Below are 15563 nucleotides of genomic sequence, written 5' to 3' on the forward strand. Positions count from 1 at the left end.
TTTGGAAAGCTCCCCACAGAGCCACAAAAGACATTATACAGTACTTCTCATAATGATTTAACTGACTCTTGAATAAAGTTGATGAAATATCCCTCTAGCGGTGTTAGTATTCTGTCTGCAACTTGTTCCATCTCACAAGAAAACCACACCAATTCAGCAGTATTTATAAAAATATATTTCACAAAGTAGGAAACAATACAGGGTATCTTAGATTACAATACAGGGAGTAAATAATTGAACATACACATTTATAAGCATTAAAGCACAGTAGAAAATATGATCTGCATGTAGGACTATTCAATATATATTGTTTAGTCTACCGACAACTGCCATAATACTGGATCAGTACAAACTGAGTATGCACGCAGCTGTAGTGCCATTGAAATTCTCATTATGTGCAAGAGCTAACGTGCAGAGACAAAACCTACCACCTCGTTGAAAGCTAATGACGTTAGCAGTAACTCTATGTACAGTACAAGTCTTTTTTATTGATATCATACAGTGTAAGCACAATATGCACATGGTCTGGATCTTTTTATTTTACTTGCATTTCCTAAAGGAGATTTCATGTTCAGGTTTCTCAGGTTTCAATTGGAGCATTGTGCTCAGATGGTCACTGGTCGTACCTCAGAATGTATTATGACATATGGTTTTACATAGAATTAGCGTGTGCCAGAAAGGTCCTGTTCCTACAGTCCCAATTAATTAGACCATCTGGATTGTTAGAGCTCTTTTTTGCCCACTTACATCAAGCCTATGTCTTCAACTGCAGTAAATTCATGATATAGTTTGGCTGCTATGGTATAGTGTTCAAGTGGTTGAAAAAACAGCTGAATGTGAAATAATCTAAACACACTCACTTTAAATTGTCAGCACAGAAAAAGAATGATTTAAGAACAGATATACAAAAACTCATAGAACAATAATGAAGGATCAACACGTCTCTTGTCAAAAAACAGTAGATTACAATTGTATTTAATGTTGCTTCTGTAAAAAGAAGGCCTCAGAGTTTCTACATTTCTCTTTTTTGTCCTCACCTCAGTCTTTTATAGGCTAGTAACACAGTAGCGTGTAAATACAAAGAGTTGTATAAAGCAAGCCTTTCTGGGCTTTAGATAGTTTATAAATGTGGCCACCAGAGTACATATCAAATGATAACAAATTCACCTTAAAGCCAATACTCGGTTGTCTTTTTGTGTTTTTCAAATCATACATACATTCATCATTGTAATGTAGACCGTATATTGCTTTTTCATTGTCAGTTTGTTTCGCATCACCGATCAGCTGGACGGCTTCGGGAGACATGAAACAAGAGTCCCTCTGCAGCTTCTCTAGTCCAGCCTGCTGTCCATGGAGCGTGGAGTATGATGTCCGCTCAAGCTTCAGAGAACCAAGCAATATCCATTATTTCCTTGCGCTGGGTTACTACCAGCAATCCCAGGGCTTTTCTGCTACTGGCAGTCACAGCAAATGACTAACACCCAAAATACTGCTAGACACTCCACAATGGAATCTAAGTTACACTCCACAAGAATCATAGATCTCCTAAGAAAGACATTGTTTGGCTCAACAATTACAATGCGCTTGACGTAGTGGATGACTGCTATACCTCACTCTAAGAAGAATACAAAAAGGTGGCCTCCTTTATTTGTTAACTGTTTTTTTCTTTTTAAACACCTGTTTCTAAAAGCCAGCAAACCCCCTAGCGTTTAATACAGAAGTATGTGAACAGAAAAAAAAAATCTGAAAGGTCTTTTTTTTTCTAACAAACCAAAGGTCAGGTCTCGCGGTCACTCTCGCCCACAGAGTAGAGCTCCCCAAGTCTTCTGAAGCGTGGACCCCACTCTCTGAGATAGTCATAGTTCTGGTCCGAGTCTGAAGATGCTGTCTCCAGTGAGCTGAGGGAGCCGGCAATGGATCCCCGGCCCTCGTATCCATAGATCTGGATGGAGTCATAAGGTGGAGCTGTGGGATCATTATCTGCTTCGTGGAGTCGGACGTTGATGAATTCGTCGACATCCACGCCATTTGGGCCCGAGTGCTGGCCTGCCCTGGGCATGAACTGCAAGTCGGGCTTGATGTCTTTACGTGGCAAGTAACCGTTGATGCCGTCTGGGTTCTGCAGCGTGGCGATGTCGAACGCCTCCGTGTCCTCCTCGCCGCCTCCCTCGTCATCGTAACGGATAATATTCTCCCTCACATCCTCGTCATCCTTAATGATCAGAGGCTCATTCTTATGTCTCCTCAGGGTCACAAATAGAACTACTATTACTGTCAGAAAAAAAAGACAGAAGAAATGGAAGAGAGACACAAAGAAGTCGAGGTCAAGCTTTGACTACTGGATTTTCAGTCAGGTAAAATAACATCATTCACAAAGGACAGGTTATAAAAGTTTTCTTGCATGTCTGTATAATCATTTCAAGGTAACAGTGTTACAATATTAAAAACAAACACCTCACCTAAAAGCAGTATAATGCAGGCCAGGATGGCGATGAGCGCTCCCATGCTGAGGCCGATGGGTAAGACGTAGGCCTCCACGTTGCAGGACTGCACAATGCCGTCCTTGCTGCACCCACACACTCGGATGGTCAAAGTGTTGGTGCTGCTCATTGGTGGATTCCCATTGTCCGTCACAATGATTGGCAGGAAATACATCTCCTGTTTCTGTCGTCGGAAGGTATCATGCTTGGCTAGAACACTGATTGAATTGTCTGTCAGAGGGAGGTAAAGCCAGAGATGATTTTTTTTTTTTTTTACTTTTGCAAAGATGTGTGAAAAACCCATTATTATTCATGCTGGCGACAGACTGAAGTTCTATTATTAAATTGTGTGAAGATCAGTGCAGCATGAGGGTAAACTAATTTCACATCAATCGTCACTAGGCTTTTTAGCGTTCTCACATTCCAGTGCTGCAGATGGATTTCAGCCACCTTCCTTTCTCTCGACAGTCCAATTGGGGAATTCTAAAGGAAGGCAAGCCCGAGTTTGCTGTCCCCCTCCTTTGAAAGCTGAGGAAATGAAGGGACCGCGGCAGGCGACACTGACTTAGAAGATGGCACATGTCGACCCAGAAAGGTGCCAGCTGCTCTTTGATGACACTTCTGTGAAGCTGTCTGCTCATTAGCTGGCTCTCCTTACCCTGCTCACATTATCAAACACTTGCATTCCCATAAGAATCTTCTCCTGCTGATCTTATGGAAAACGTACAAGAATTTCTGATAGTCTAACCTTTGGCTCTCCGCTTGAGTGTGCACTGAAGAGGAGGGGGAAAGCAGATCTGTCGACATACACTATAGAGAGACGGGCCATGTTGAAACATCTGCGTTGACAGAGCAAACTTAATCAAAAGATGGAATGCTTCATGATAGAATTATTTGCTTTGCACAATCTGTAATTGATGTGTACATATGCTCAGATTTATTTTCTTACGAGTGGCGTCACAAAGTGGTACGCTCTGCTTTGCAAGCGCCGACATGTCCAACTTCATTCGGATCACTCAGCACTGCATAGTGGTATGCAAACATCTACTATACTTTAATAAACCATGAGGTCTTGTTCCTGTATACAGGTCATTTTTATTTTCTTGGCAACTATTGATGGTAAAAATAGAAGTGAACATTTCCTGCCCGTCAGGCCATCCACAGAAGGAGACTGCTACTCAAAGAGAAAGACAGCTGTGCAGATAACCTTCAAACAGGCGGAACAGTTGTAAAAAAAAATATTTTTTTTCTTTTAATCTTTTATATATTAGGGCACATTAACAGTGTTTAATCTAGCGACTGACGGATTGTGACGACAACACGGTGTATAATAAATATTAATCATCACCATAACAAAAGCGGTGGCTCATTTGAATTAAGGTTTTGCTATAAATAACTTAATATGTAGGAGGCTTCAAATGACAGTAGTGACAGTAGAAGTGACATTAACAATCTGGAAACTTTCTGAACTTGTGAAGTCTCATAAGATTATGTGAGAAGCTACATAACATTCATGAACACTAAAGGAGCAGGATATAAATGCTTCATAATAACAAAGGACGGGAAGAAGCAAAAAGGCACGGCGATGTTGGTGGGTCCAGTGTTGTCTAGACAGAACTAGTGGCTGTAAGTAAGGTGACAGTATCACATGCATGCCGGTGTTATTGTAAATGTAATATGGAAATAGTGCAGTATTTCATCCTACAACACAGACAGGAATTAATTTATCCTGTCTTACTTATTTATAATATATTCAACCTGCTATACAGTGTAGCTGCTGCAGTCCAACTGAAATCTTAAAAATCTTTTTATGCAGTCACAGTTTTTACCGCATTGCTTAAAGGGAGAAAAAAAAGAGGAATTTAGTAGATATATATCCGAAATCTTCTTTTGGCTCTGAAAAGGAAGGCTGGAGTTCATGTTTGACTGACAACTTGCCTGGCTGGGCCCTGACACAGGCAAGCTTGCATCAGTAAATGATAAATGTAACTTACAAACTAAGGAATTCTTATTGAAGAACAAGGACAAAACCAATCACAATGCTGATGTCGATTCTCCCAGCGGATCAGATGATTTCAAAAGTTGTACTACCTGAGAGACTTATTAAAAATGCAATTTTTGTGCAGCAAAATAGATGAGTTTCGACAGAAGAGTTTATGAGGGTTTGAGAAACACCTTCAGAAATTCAGTAGGTGTTGTAAAACAACTGTCTGGATTTAGGAAAGTTCACCACCAATTGATTTTCAGAGTCATTGGCGAGTTAACTCTGTGACTCAAATGTATGGCAATACATGAGATGCCCAAGCTGGGGCTAGTTTACAGCACTGTGGGGCGGGGGTGCTGACATGAGATCAAATTCAGTTGGGCTAATTGTATTGTTTTGTAGCTTTTACCGTCTATGGCAACATTAGGCCATCACAAGGTGCGGGTAACATAGCAGGTCAAAGTTAGGATATACAGTTAGGTTCATAAATAACTGTGCACTTAGTGCAAGGGCTTTAACAAAACTGTGGCATTAACCATTCAAGAATTACAGCTATTTTTATACACACACCTGCTTTACTGGGAGCTCCTGATACATTTATCAGCAGCCAAGTCATCAATAAACACCAGTTACTTTGTCCCACTGGCAGTTCTTTCAGTTTTCTATTTCTCTTCCTATCATTCTGGTTAGTCTTGGTTCATCTTATTCCAGGACTGGTTTGGCTATTTTAGGTGTTTTCTGGCAAGTCTAATTGGGCTGTTCTGTTCTTGAGCCTTACTTGTGTTTTGCACCTTGTTGTGAAGCCTCTGTATTTACATTCATAGAGCGTTTCTTGACTGTAGAATATGACAATGACATGTCTACCTCAGCAAAAGTGTTCTTGACTTTGACTAAATGTTGTAAAATTGTTCTGCTTCACCATGCACAGATTTCTGTGGTCATTCACTTTATTGTCATATATGGTCATCCAGGCCGAGCTGCCGATACCAGATTGATATGTAAACTGCAGCGGGTCCAGTGCTGAGCACAAAGGTGACCAATCCTCTCCATGGTCTTCATCAGGTGAGAAGTTAAGGCAACGTGTCTGTAGTAGTTCAGTGGGCAGAATCAAATCTATTGAAAAACAGATTCAGTTAATTTTCCAAGGCCTGGTCTCCAGTGACCTGGTGACCATCCCCACCTTTTCCATGGCCCAAGATGTATTTCAGTCCCCTCCACACATCACAGACATTGTTCTGCTCCAGGCGCTCTTCCAGCTTTTTCCTGCAGCTGACCTTGCGCCTCCTGATCTTGTACTTCAGCTCCCGCTGCACTCTCCTCAGCTCCTCCTTGTCCCCTGAGAAGAAAACCCTCCTCTTCTCATTCAGCAGGGCCTTCAGCTCAGCTGTAACCACACAGGAGGGCTTCCACAGGGCCAACCTGCTGTGTGGCTCAGGGCTCACCCAGGGCTTGTTGTTGGGAAAACACCATACACTCCTGTCACAGTGTTTTCCACACAGAAGTTTAGTGTAGTCCGTGATACAGTGTGTGAGACTGTCAATCTCCTTCCCAATGTGGGCTGCAGAGAATGTCCCTCAACTGCTCACGTGCCTCCTCTGTCTAGATCTTCAATTCTCTGAACTGTGGTGACTGTTTTTTCACCACTGGAATGTAAGAGGGAAGCACCTGAATAACACTGTGATCAGAGCGGCCAAGAGGAGGGAGGGGGTTAGAGGCGTATGCGGTTCTAACATTTACATATAGTACGTCCAGAGTTTTATTGTCCCTTGTGTGGCAATTTACATACTGAGTGAAGCTGGGGAGGGTGATTACAGGCCCCAGAAACGAGGATGAGAGCCTGTGGATGCTCTGTCTGCAGCTGAGACACAAGGGTGGAACTGTCCACACTTGGCCATGCAATTACCTGTCAGTCATTATCATTATCCTTCCAATATTTATGAACCCTCAAAATGGGTGTGTGTGCATTAAAATACTATAAAAAAAATTATATAATGACACATGCTACTACATACAAATTTTTGTTTGGAGCTACAGGTGTCGAACCACTCACCCTGTGGTTTATGGACAACTACTCTACTAACTCAGCTACATGCCGCTACAGTAATACCACAGTTTTGTCAAACCCCTTGAATTAAAGCCAAAAGTCTTGACATCTGTGACATCTTGATTGGTTTAATTTTAAACTCAGTGTGATGGTGTACAGAGGCCAAATGCCAAAAAAACGTATTATCATTCCATTATTTATGGATCTAACTGCAGCCTTTGAGCATACTAAACTAAGCAAGGGTGCATTTTATTACTAATGAGCTCAACTTTACATTTTGGAGTGAAATGTTCTGCTGTGTTGCAACCTCTCTTCCTGAACAAAGTGTTGTCAGTGCTTGATATCTTGTACACAGCTGGTCACAACCCATTTTCCCCACTGTGGGCAACCCCTAACCTCTTCACTACGCAATCCCTACAATTAGATTTATCATCGCAAACAAAAGCAGCACACAGAGGCATACAGGAGCCTGACGCTCTTCACTGAAGTGTCTCCCACAGCTGCAGATTCAGATAGAAATAGTCAGTGAAGTGCTCGGGGATATGGCGCGATGGGCTTCGTTTCTCTGTTCGGAATTAGCAGCACCACAGATAAGTGGTTGGGGCTGTGTGCAATACATACAACTGAATCACAACACATATTTTTCTTTAAATTCAGGTAAGTGAGGGGAAAATGTAGGGTGTTTTTGCTATTTGAAGTAACACTAAGATGTGCTTGTACTGGTGAAACATTTCTAGAGGGGGTTTTATCTGTTACATCATCTTAAGAAACTATTAAATCTCCTCTGAACGAAAAGGCAGGGTTCAGGAACCTGCATGTTTTATACACTTTGACGTTGATCCACAGTTAAGACCGAGTATTTAGCAGTGAATCTGTGCCTGTTAAAGAGCTCCTTTATTTCTGACTCAGTTTTCTGGGAGGAATTTTATCACATATGTGATAAGAAAAAATATATATTTTAAATTGTTGCTTAATGTATCATGAGAAGCATAGATATCCAAAGATATCTTTCCTCTGCCTCTGATTATTACATGGGTATTTCATCTCTTCCTGTCTTCTAATGTACCTGTCTCAAAAAAGTAAAGTAAAAGGTTTTTTATTTTTGTCAAAAGATGGCTAGATGACCTGATTTTTATGGACTCTTTCTTCCATCAGAGGAAGTTAGCCTGCAGCCCCTGCATGGAAACAGAAGGCTAGTGCCATATGAAGAATTTTTGCCCCAAGCTGAAAACATTACCCAACATCATTGTGAGCACAGCCTGTTCAGAGCCGGGTATGGAGGGGATTGCAGGAAAAGAGGAACTGAATAAAGATGGGAAAAACAGCAAATAAACCAATCAGAGTATTTAGCAAATAAATTTAGTACCATCTGCCACACTGCAACAGCTCCTAGGAAGTCATCGTACATTGAGCTGCAAGACTACCAGGAAAAGCCATTTGGATACCATTCATTTAGTTTCCCTCAAAACGCACTGGGGAGTAAAAAGAAGCTGGTGTCCAGACAATTTCACATCTGCTAATTGTGAGCTACACTGATCCACCAGATTTCATCTCCAGTATGGCTAACATGCTGCGGGTTAGGAATTAGACTGGAAAGCCATTGGAGAAATTTACAGAAACTTCAGTCATTCTGCCACAGAAATGTTCCCACTCGAGCGCTCTTTAGTCTCTCACCTTGGTTGTTTTTGATGGTAAAGTTTGGGTTGTTGAGCATCTCTGGGACTAGACGGTAGTCAAAGTAGTGGCCCTGGATTGGGTCGTCTTTGTCCACTGCGCTGACAGTCTGGATCACCTGTGTTGAAAAGAGAGACGTGAAGCTATACAGAGGAGGGCTCAAAGCCATTAGAGGAGGCAGCCTATTCATTACTCTGTTTTTGCCACAGCAGATTGCCTCAGTGTAATACTGGCTGGATCACACCTGATGAAATATATACCCTATTCATTCCTGGAGCTTGAGATTATTATCAATGAAGTCCTGTCTAGTCTGGCACACTTTCAGGCTCCTAGCTCTATCTGTTAATCTGTCATCATAGGTCTTATCAAGCTGTATGTCTTTATGATTGATTGGAAATTAGAATTCAGGCCCTACAGGACAGTTTCCTCTTCTTCAGTTTGCTTTTTTTCCCCTTCTCCTTTCAATAAAGCTCCCTATTGTATGTATGCAGGTTCCCTGAATGAGGTCGACTGATGAGAAGGAGAATGCTAAGTACTTGTTCAGGATTTTTGGCTGGGGGAAGCATTGTGCCATCTGGAGGAGGACATGAAAGAAAGTCTTGAATTATGATCCACTCTGATCAATCCTGACTGCTCTCATTTCCCCTTTGCTCCGCACACACTGTGTCAAGGGAGGACTGTTTCAGGGAAAAAAGACCGTACTCCCACCTCTGTAGTTTCTCAGTGAAATAAATAGGCTATAATTCACTGTGGCCAATCATTAGAGGGGAGGGAAAGAGAGAGAAATAAAGGCAGAGACAGAAAGAAAGTGATAGATCACCGGATTGATGAATGGGTCACTTTATTCCTTACCTGCCCAGGCTTTCCATTTTCACACAGGAAGGCCTCATATTCGGTGGCAAACTCAGGGGCGTTGTCGTTGATGTCCATTACTCTGATGGCCACAATTGCCCTTGATATCTGACTGTGATTTCCTAATACACAGTTAAAGATAGATAGATAGATAGACAGATAGATAGATAGATAGATAGAAAGAGGAGAATAAAAACATGAGGCAAAAGACAGAAGAAAAGACGATGTGGAAAATATAAAACAACAATAAAAGAACATGGTTTTGCATGAAATCCCACGTAAATTCTATAACCTAGTTTTAATTTCCTTTATTTTCCATCTTTATTTCTCCCTTCATTTCCTGAGCCGATGGGAGGACACATGATAAGCCACATCAATCTACATTTCAGCTGGTATCAGCGATGCAAAACAGGATTCTAGGCAACAGAAAAGAAAAAAAAAAATCCCCATTCAAAGTGCTTTTGAAAATCCCCTGTACAGTGTAATGTTTAAAACATGAGGGTTCAAATATGCATATTAATGAGTCATTGGTAACTGAAGTCTGAAAAGACAATAAAAGGCAGTTTAATTAGATTAGTTTTTGATTGGAATTATTCATCACTCGTAATTGACAGTCCCTTTCGAGTGGCCCTGAGAATGGTTGTATTTATTAATAAGTGCTGCAAATGCCAACTTTTAAAGCAATTATCTATTAATGTGGCCCCAAGAGGGCTGTCTCACTGGCCAATAGCAAGTGAGGACTTGAGGATTTTTATCTCCTTTTATCAAAGTTGTTTCAATTTAAATTGTTTTATTTAGTGTGAAATAAAAAAAAAAAGTGCGAAATTATAAAATGGTTGATTTAAAACTGTTAAAGCAAGACTAACAGCGGCTATTGTGGTAACTACACTGAATTTGCCTCCATTCATTGGTTTCGATTTTCTTGAGCCAACTGCTTTAAAGATACTATCAGAAAAAAAGTAATAAATTGTCAGCCAATGTGCTCATTAATCAGTTTGATGGAATCTCTCTAAAGTATGCATTAGTTAATGTTAGCTACCATAAGCTTACAGTGAAGCTTTAAAAGCAAAAACCCTGAAAGTAAAACATGAACTAAGCTGCATTTTACTGATTATGCATTCATCTTTTCATTTGTAAGAGAAAGCTTATGATAATTCCTCTTTTCAAAGTTACATAGTCTCACTTTTACCTGGTATTACAAAAGCAATCAATTGCAACACAAGAGCATGAAATTATAGTAGGCCTTATTTTTCCAAACAGACACCTTTTACCGCCTTTGCTTCTTTAATTATTCATTTTTAAATAAAACCTACAATTGGAGCAACAGACAAGATGACCCAGAAATTGAAAGCCTCCAGCAGTCCTGGACACAAGTAGAAAAACAGGTAAACAGTGAGGAGAGTGGAAATTGACTGATGGACAATGATATTGGATGGATTAGGGCATATGGAGAGAAGGAGACAGAGCTCCCTCCCTCCTAAAAAAAGTGACATTCTCCCCGCAGCAGACAGGGAATAGAATCTGATTAGTCAGATGTCAACTGGTGCGAGGCAGCAGAACGCGCCTCCGTTTGGGTAGCAAATGGCATCGGGATAGAACTGGGAACACATCTATTCCTCTTCACGCCAGAGAAGACATCGGCTTCCCCTCCCCATCCGTGAAGAATAGCAAAACTGCCATATTTATTTTGGCAAATTCCTATTAGGTGTTCTCAGAGATGCCACTATCTCAAACCACAGTTACTTTGCCAGGAGGCATGAAAACTCGCTTTAAATGTATGGGTGCAAGACATGACAAGGCAACCGGCTTATCAAATGAGACACATTCAATTCCTCCAACGGGGCTGCTATAATGGTGGGATTTGTCTGTACTGCACGGCCAAAACATTATGACAGTGTTTGGGCTTTCATTTATTCTGACAATTAATGTGTGTTTCCTTTGATTAAGCAAAGAAAGGGGCAGATAGAGGATGAGACAGAGAAGAGGAGGAGAGAGATAGAGCGGAAGAGGACAGGAAAAAAAAAAGTTACAAGCTGTGTAAATTTCTATTCCAATTGCTTTAAGGGGTACATTAAGCTTTATCACAACATACAGCCCCCCTGAAACAATCTGTATGCAAATAAAGCCTTACATATGGTTTGAGCTGTTTGTAGCTCTGCCGGCAAGATTTTCTACGTAGTCAGTGAGTTTTGCGGTTCGCAGATGTTCTTTAATCTGTAATGGATGCTGGCGTTGGAGCAATCCACTCTGGAGCATGTCTTTAAAACTGTTTATTTGATACGTCTTAATGTTCTTGCACTTCCACAAATTGACTACTGAGCTGTTTAATTCAATCAAAACTCAGCAAATTAACGTATTTAATGCCTCTGTGGATTCAAATGCTAATTGTTTGTGCCATACTCTCAGAGCGATTAAAAGCTGTGGTTTACAAAGCACTATACTGTTGAACAGAGGATTGTGTGTACCAGGTCAGCGATTCCTTTGACACAGACAACCTTTGAAGCTGCTCGGAAGAAGAACAACAAAAAAGAAAAGAAAAGATACTGTACGTGTCTCCTTGCAGCTCTCTGTTTGGCGTGCCAATAAATGTCTAATAGTATGCTGAATTTGAACAGGACATTACAATTCATGAGGCACAACCTGCACAGCAGGGTCAGAAAACAGAGTCGGAAAGGGTCACTTACTGACTTCTGTGGCGGTTACTGTGATGTTGTGCCACATGTCCGTCTCTCGGTCCAGCGGTTTGGCCAGCGTGATCTTCCCGTCGTCCACATTGATGTTGAACTGCCTCTCCAGGTCCGTGTGACGATCAATGAAGTACCTGCAAAGTCACGGGAAATGTGAGCCAAAAACTCTCAGCGGCGGCACTTTCACAGGCCCTGTTGTGTTGTGGTTAACAAAGCCATCCCCATCAGGAGAAACCTGCAGATTCATGCACATTACAGCAATAGGAAATCAATAATTATCATCTGAGGAATAACTAAAGCCTTCGCACGAGCAGCAGAAAAGCACAACACGGTTCGAGGAGCCCTTCCCTTGATCACAACAACGGCGCTGTCCTGCTAAAAAGACCATTAGCACATGTTATGTCAGAATAAGAGATGGGGTGTTGTTAACCCTGTTTGGGATCTGTCAACATGCAATAGCTCCCAAAGGCTTTTTATTAATGAGTTAGGACAGCATAGTGTCACAAACAAGTTCCAACAAGACAGAGGGGGGTGGAGGGGGGATAATAGATGTAATGGTAAGGACTAGTGCCCGGCTTGTTATGTGTGACCTTGTAGGATATTAACAACAACGAGTTGTTTTAATATGAATCCACTCACCATGTTTAGGTTTTTTGTGAAGAGAATGTTCTTTTTCCCAGTGACCCTGAATGTGACACACTGACTTTTTGCCACTCTTAAAAATACAGTGGCAAGACACAAAACTATCCCGAAAAAAACAAAAAAAAACAAAAACAAAAAGCTCAGCAGCGGGTATGAAATTGGAATGCACATAAAAGAGAATTTTCCGATGCCACTTGAAGCTGTGAAATCGCTCTTTCATGTTGCAACGCGCGCGGCGCCAATTTTTGGGACGAGCCCACACAAAACTGACTAAAAAAGAATCTGTCATTATGGGTCATCTTTGGTTTCACACGTTTCATTTGCCATTATGTGTGACTGTCATAAACATCCTACTCACCCAAAACACAAGGCCGCGGTGATTCACATGAGCTAATTACAAGTATTTCCATACCTCCAGGACAAAGTGTCCCTGTTCCTTTCTCTCACTGTCTCACTCTCACATCCTCCCTCACAAGCTCTCCCCCTCCTCTTACTCACTAACAGTCAAAAAGTATTTTTTTTTTCTTTTCCATCCAGCTGGGTCTCAAGCTCTTCCTAATCCAATCCCCCTATCCAATTTTTTCCACACCCCCTTCCCCAGACAGTGATCCCTCAGTCACCAGGCGCCCTGCTCACCCCGTCTCCCTTCCTTCCTAACCCTGGGTCTCGCAGTGGAACCGCTCATCCCTATCAGTGCAGACCTGTTGGCAGGAACCCTGCAGTTCATATATGAGAAAGAGGGGAGAGAGAGAGAGAAAGGATAGGATACGGAAAGATGGAAAGAGACTTAGAGAGAGAAAGAGGCAAAGACAAAGTCACAACAACAGCAGTTTATATGAAGGAGGATCCTGCTTATACAAGAATGGAGGGAAATTAAATAAATAAACCACTGGCCCAGATTCCAATTGTTGGGAAGATGTACCGAGCCGTGACATTTCCATTTTTGAGATGAAATGGTGTAAAATCCTCTAGACGCCGGGCTGGGAGAGGTCCATGAGGACCCTATCTCCCCACCACCACCCTCCCTCTTCTCTTTCTCTCCTGCCCTGCAGACGCAGAGCACTTTCAAGACAGGCAGACAGCAGCAAACCACCTGGGAGCAGCCTCTCTCCTGCAGACTGAGTGGATCGCAGTCAAACTCTGACAGCCTCACGTGGAAGCGAGGAGACAGACCCTGAAATGTTCTGCCACCTGTCACTCAAACTGACAACGTGATGTGAAAAGAATTAAAAGCAAATAAAAAAAATAAAAAAAAATCATATCCAGCATTATATGTGCGCAGTTTTCCAGAGTGTGATGTGGGAATGTGTTCAAATGCGTTCACGTGCGACTCCGCGCGCGCGCACACTCACGTATGCACGTACTGATTTCAACTGTGCCTTTCTTTTCACGGGTCTTTAAACGGCGCAGGACTGACCTTAGTCTAACAGTTAAACATCGCATAGAGGCTGCATGTGTCAGATATTTCGCAGCAGAGCAGCTCTCTTGTGACTGATGCAACAGACATCCAGAAATATCCAGGCTCTGTGTAAAACAAACATGATAAAGCTCAGAAAAATCAAAATGCGTCAACGTCAGGAGCAGTTCTGTGGATAAAAAGCATAACTATGAGTTCTAATCCGCCACATTGTTATTCCATTTTCCATTCATCTACGGTTTTTGTGTTCATTAACGTCAGACCTCCACACACACACACACACACACACATCACCTATCAATCAAATATGACCTGGACATTTCTCTCTGTTTGACTTCCTGCAGGTGGCCGTCGTATGTCTCTCCAGCCACAGTGACTTTATTTGGTCTTGCTAACTATCAATCACATAATGTGTGTCAAGCAATTTTCTCCAGTTAAGACGTATCAGATGCTGAGCAGAGACTGTGAAACCTTTCATGAATCAAGCAACATACTCACTGAGGCAATTCATCCATTGGACCCTGTGCACTGGTCATGTGGCTGCAGTATGCTGCTTTGGCTTTTCACCCTAATTCCATTCAAACAACGTTTTTTCCAAAATGGCCTGCAGAGTTTGTGATTCGGAAAATGCTGGCTTGATGTCATAGTGCGTACAGGGAAAATATAAGCTTAGTTGAATTGGTGACGAAACAGATGGTGGAGGTAGTGCAGCATTTGGCCTAGTGGCCAAATTGCAGTACAGCAACTTCCTTGTTGATGACGTGATGTACACAAGCATTTTTTCCATCATGGTGATCATTGTAAAATGTAAAATCATCACCTGTATAACAGTGAACACATATTTCTAAGCATCGCTTATGCCACAACCTGGTGCCTGGTTTACTGTACTGCTGCATCAAATGTAATCCCAAGTAGATCTACTGCTTGCAATATGGGACAAATGTGAGGTACTTTGGACAAAATCAGCATTTACAAAGGTATTTTAAATCTACTTGCATTTTGGAAAGTAGTGTTTCTGTAGTTAAAGTCAGCTAGAGAAAAGTCAGAACGCTCCTTCGTGTTGTGCTTTACCTCTTTTGGTAAGTTTGTTACTTACTGTATCAGCCGACAGTATGTGCTGTTATAATGACATGTAGGATTACAGTGGCTTAGTACTACTGCAAGGTCTAAAGGGTCAGCTACTGTGGAAACGTTTAGTGTACACTGCTGCTTGTGTCTTTTTCACACGTGTATGTATGACAGTTGCAATGCTGGGTCACCTCAGTTACAGAGTGAATGTTCGTGAATGTGCACATCAAAGAGCCCGTCCAGAAGGCCTGAAAGAAAAGAGGTGAAAAGATCGAGAACAAATAATTTATTTTTCCACCACTCAGAACAAAATGCCTCTGTGGCATTCCTGCTTGTTATTAGGTCAGTAATTCCACTGGGACGATCACAGATGTAGAACTAATTTTTGTCGTCCCCTGAATGCTGACTAGTTGTGTTTTAGCACTACATCTTATTCATGCTGGTTACTGGAAGGGTGATACTGTTGGAGGCTGCAAAGTAAATATAAATAGCAAAAACAAAATAACCCCAAAACAAAACAAACAACAGTAGTTCAGAATAGAAAAGTCTGTGCCTCCCTGACATTAAATTCAAACTCATTTCAGAGCCATCTCCTTTACATGTCTGCTTGTATTACAATATGCAGCATGTCAGCTGTCAGCACTGAAAAAACAAAAGTAAGCCTGCAGAAAGAAACAATCTTTACAGATTCCATTACGTCCCCACAATTTAGTTC

The 15563-nt window shown here is 41.6% G+C and overlaps 1 protein-coding gene across 1 annotated transcript in view; it reads right to left on the reverse strand.

Moving 5' to 3' along the window:
- Positions 1–206: 206 nt before the first annotated feature.
- cdh8 (cadherin 8) overlaps positions 207–15563 on the reverse strand; it is an 87811-nt gene continuing 72454 nt past the window's right edge. The window contains exons 8-12 of the mRNA XM_026377557.1: positions 11719–11855; positions 9035–9156; positions 8183–8300; positions 2460–2711; positions 207–2271 (exon numbers count right to left, since the gene is read on the reverse strand). Coding sequence (XP_026233342.1) covers positions 1778–2271; positions 2460–2711; positions 8183–8300; positions 9035–9156; positions 11719–11855 — 1123 coding nt within the window. The 3' untranslated portion in view covers positions 207–1777. The remainder of the gene's footprint in view (positions 2272–2459; positions 2712–8182; positions 8301–9034; positions 9157–11718; positions 11856–15563) is intronic.

Source organism: Anabas testudineus, chromosome 3 (genome assembly GCF_900324465.2).
Source record: "Anabas testudineus chromosome 3, fAnaTes1.2, whole genome shotgun sequence".
NCBI lineage: Eukaryota > Metazoa > Chordata > Actinopteri > Anabantiformes > Anabantidae > Anabas > Anabas testudineus.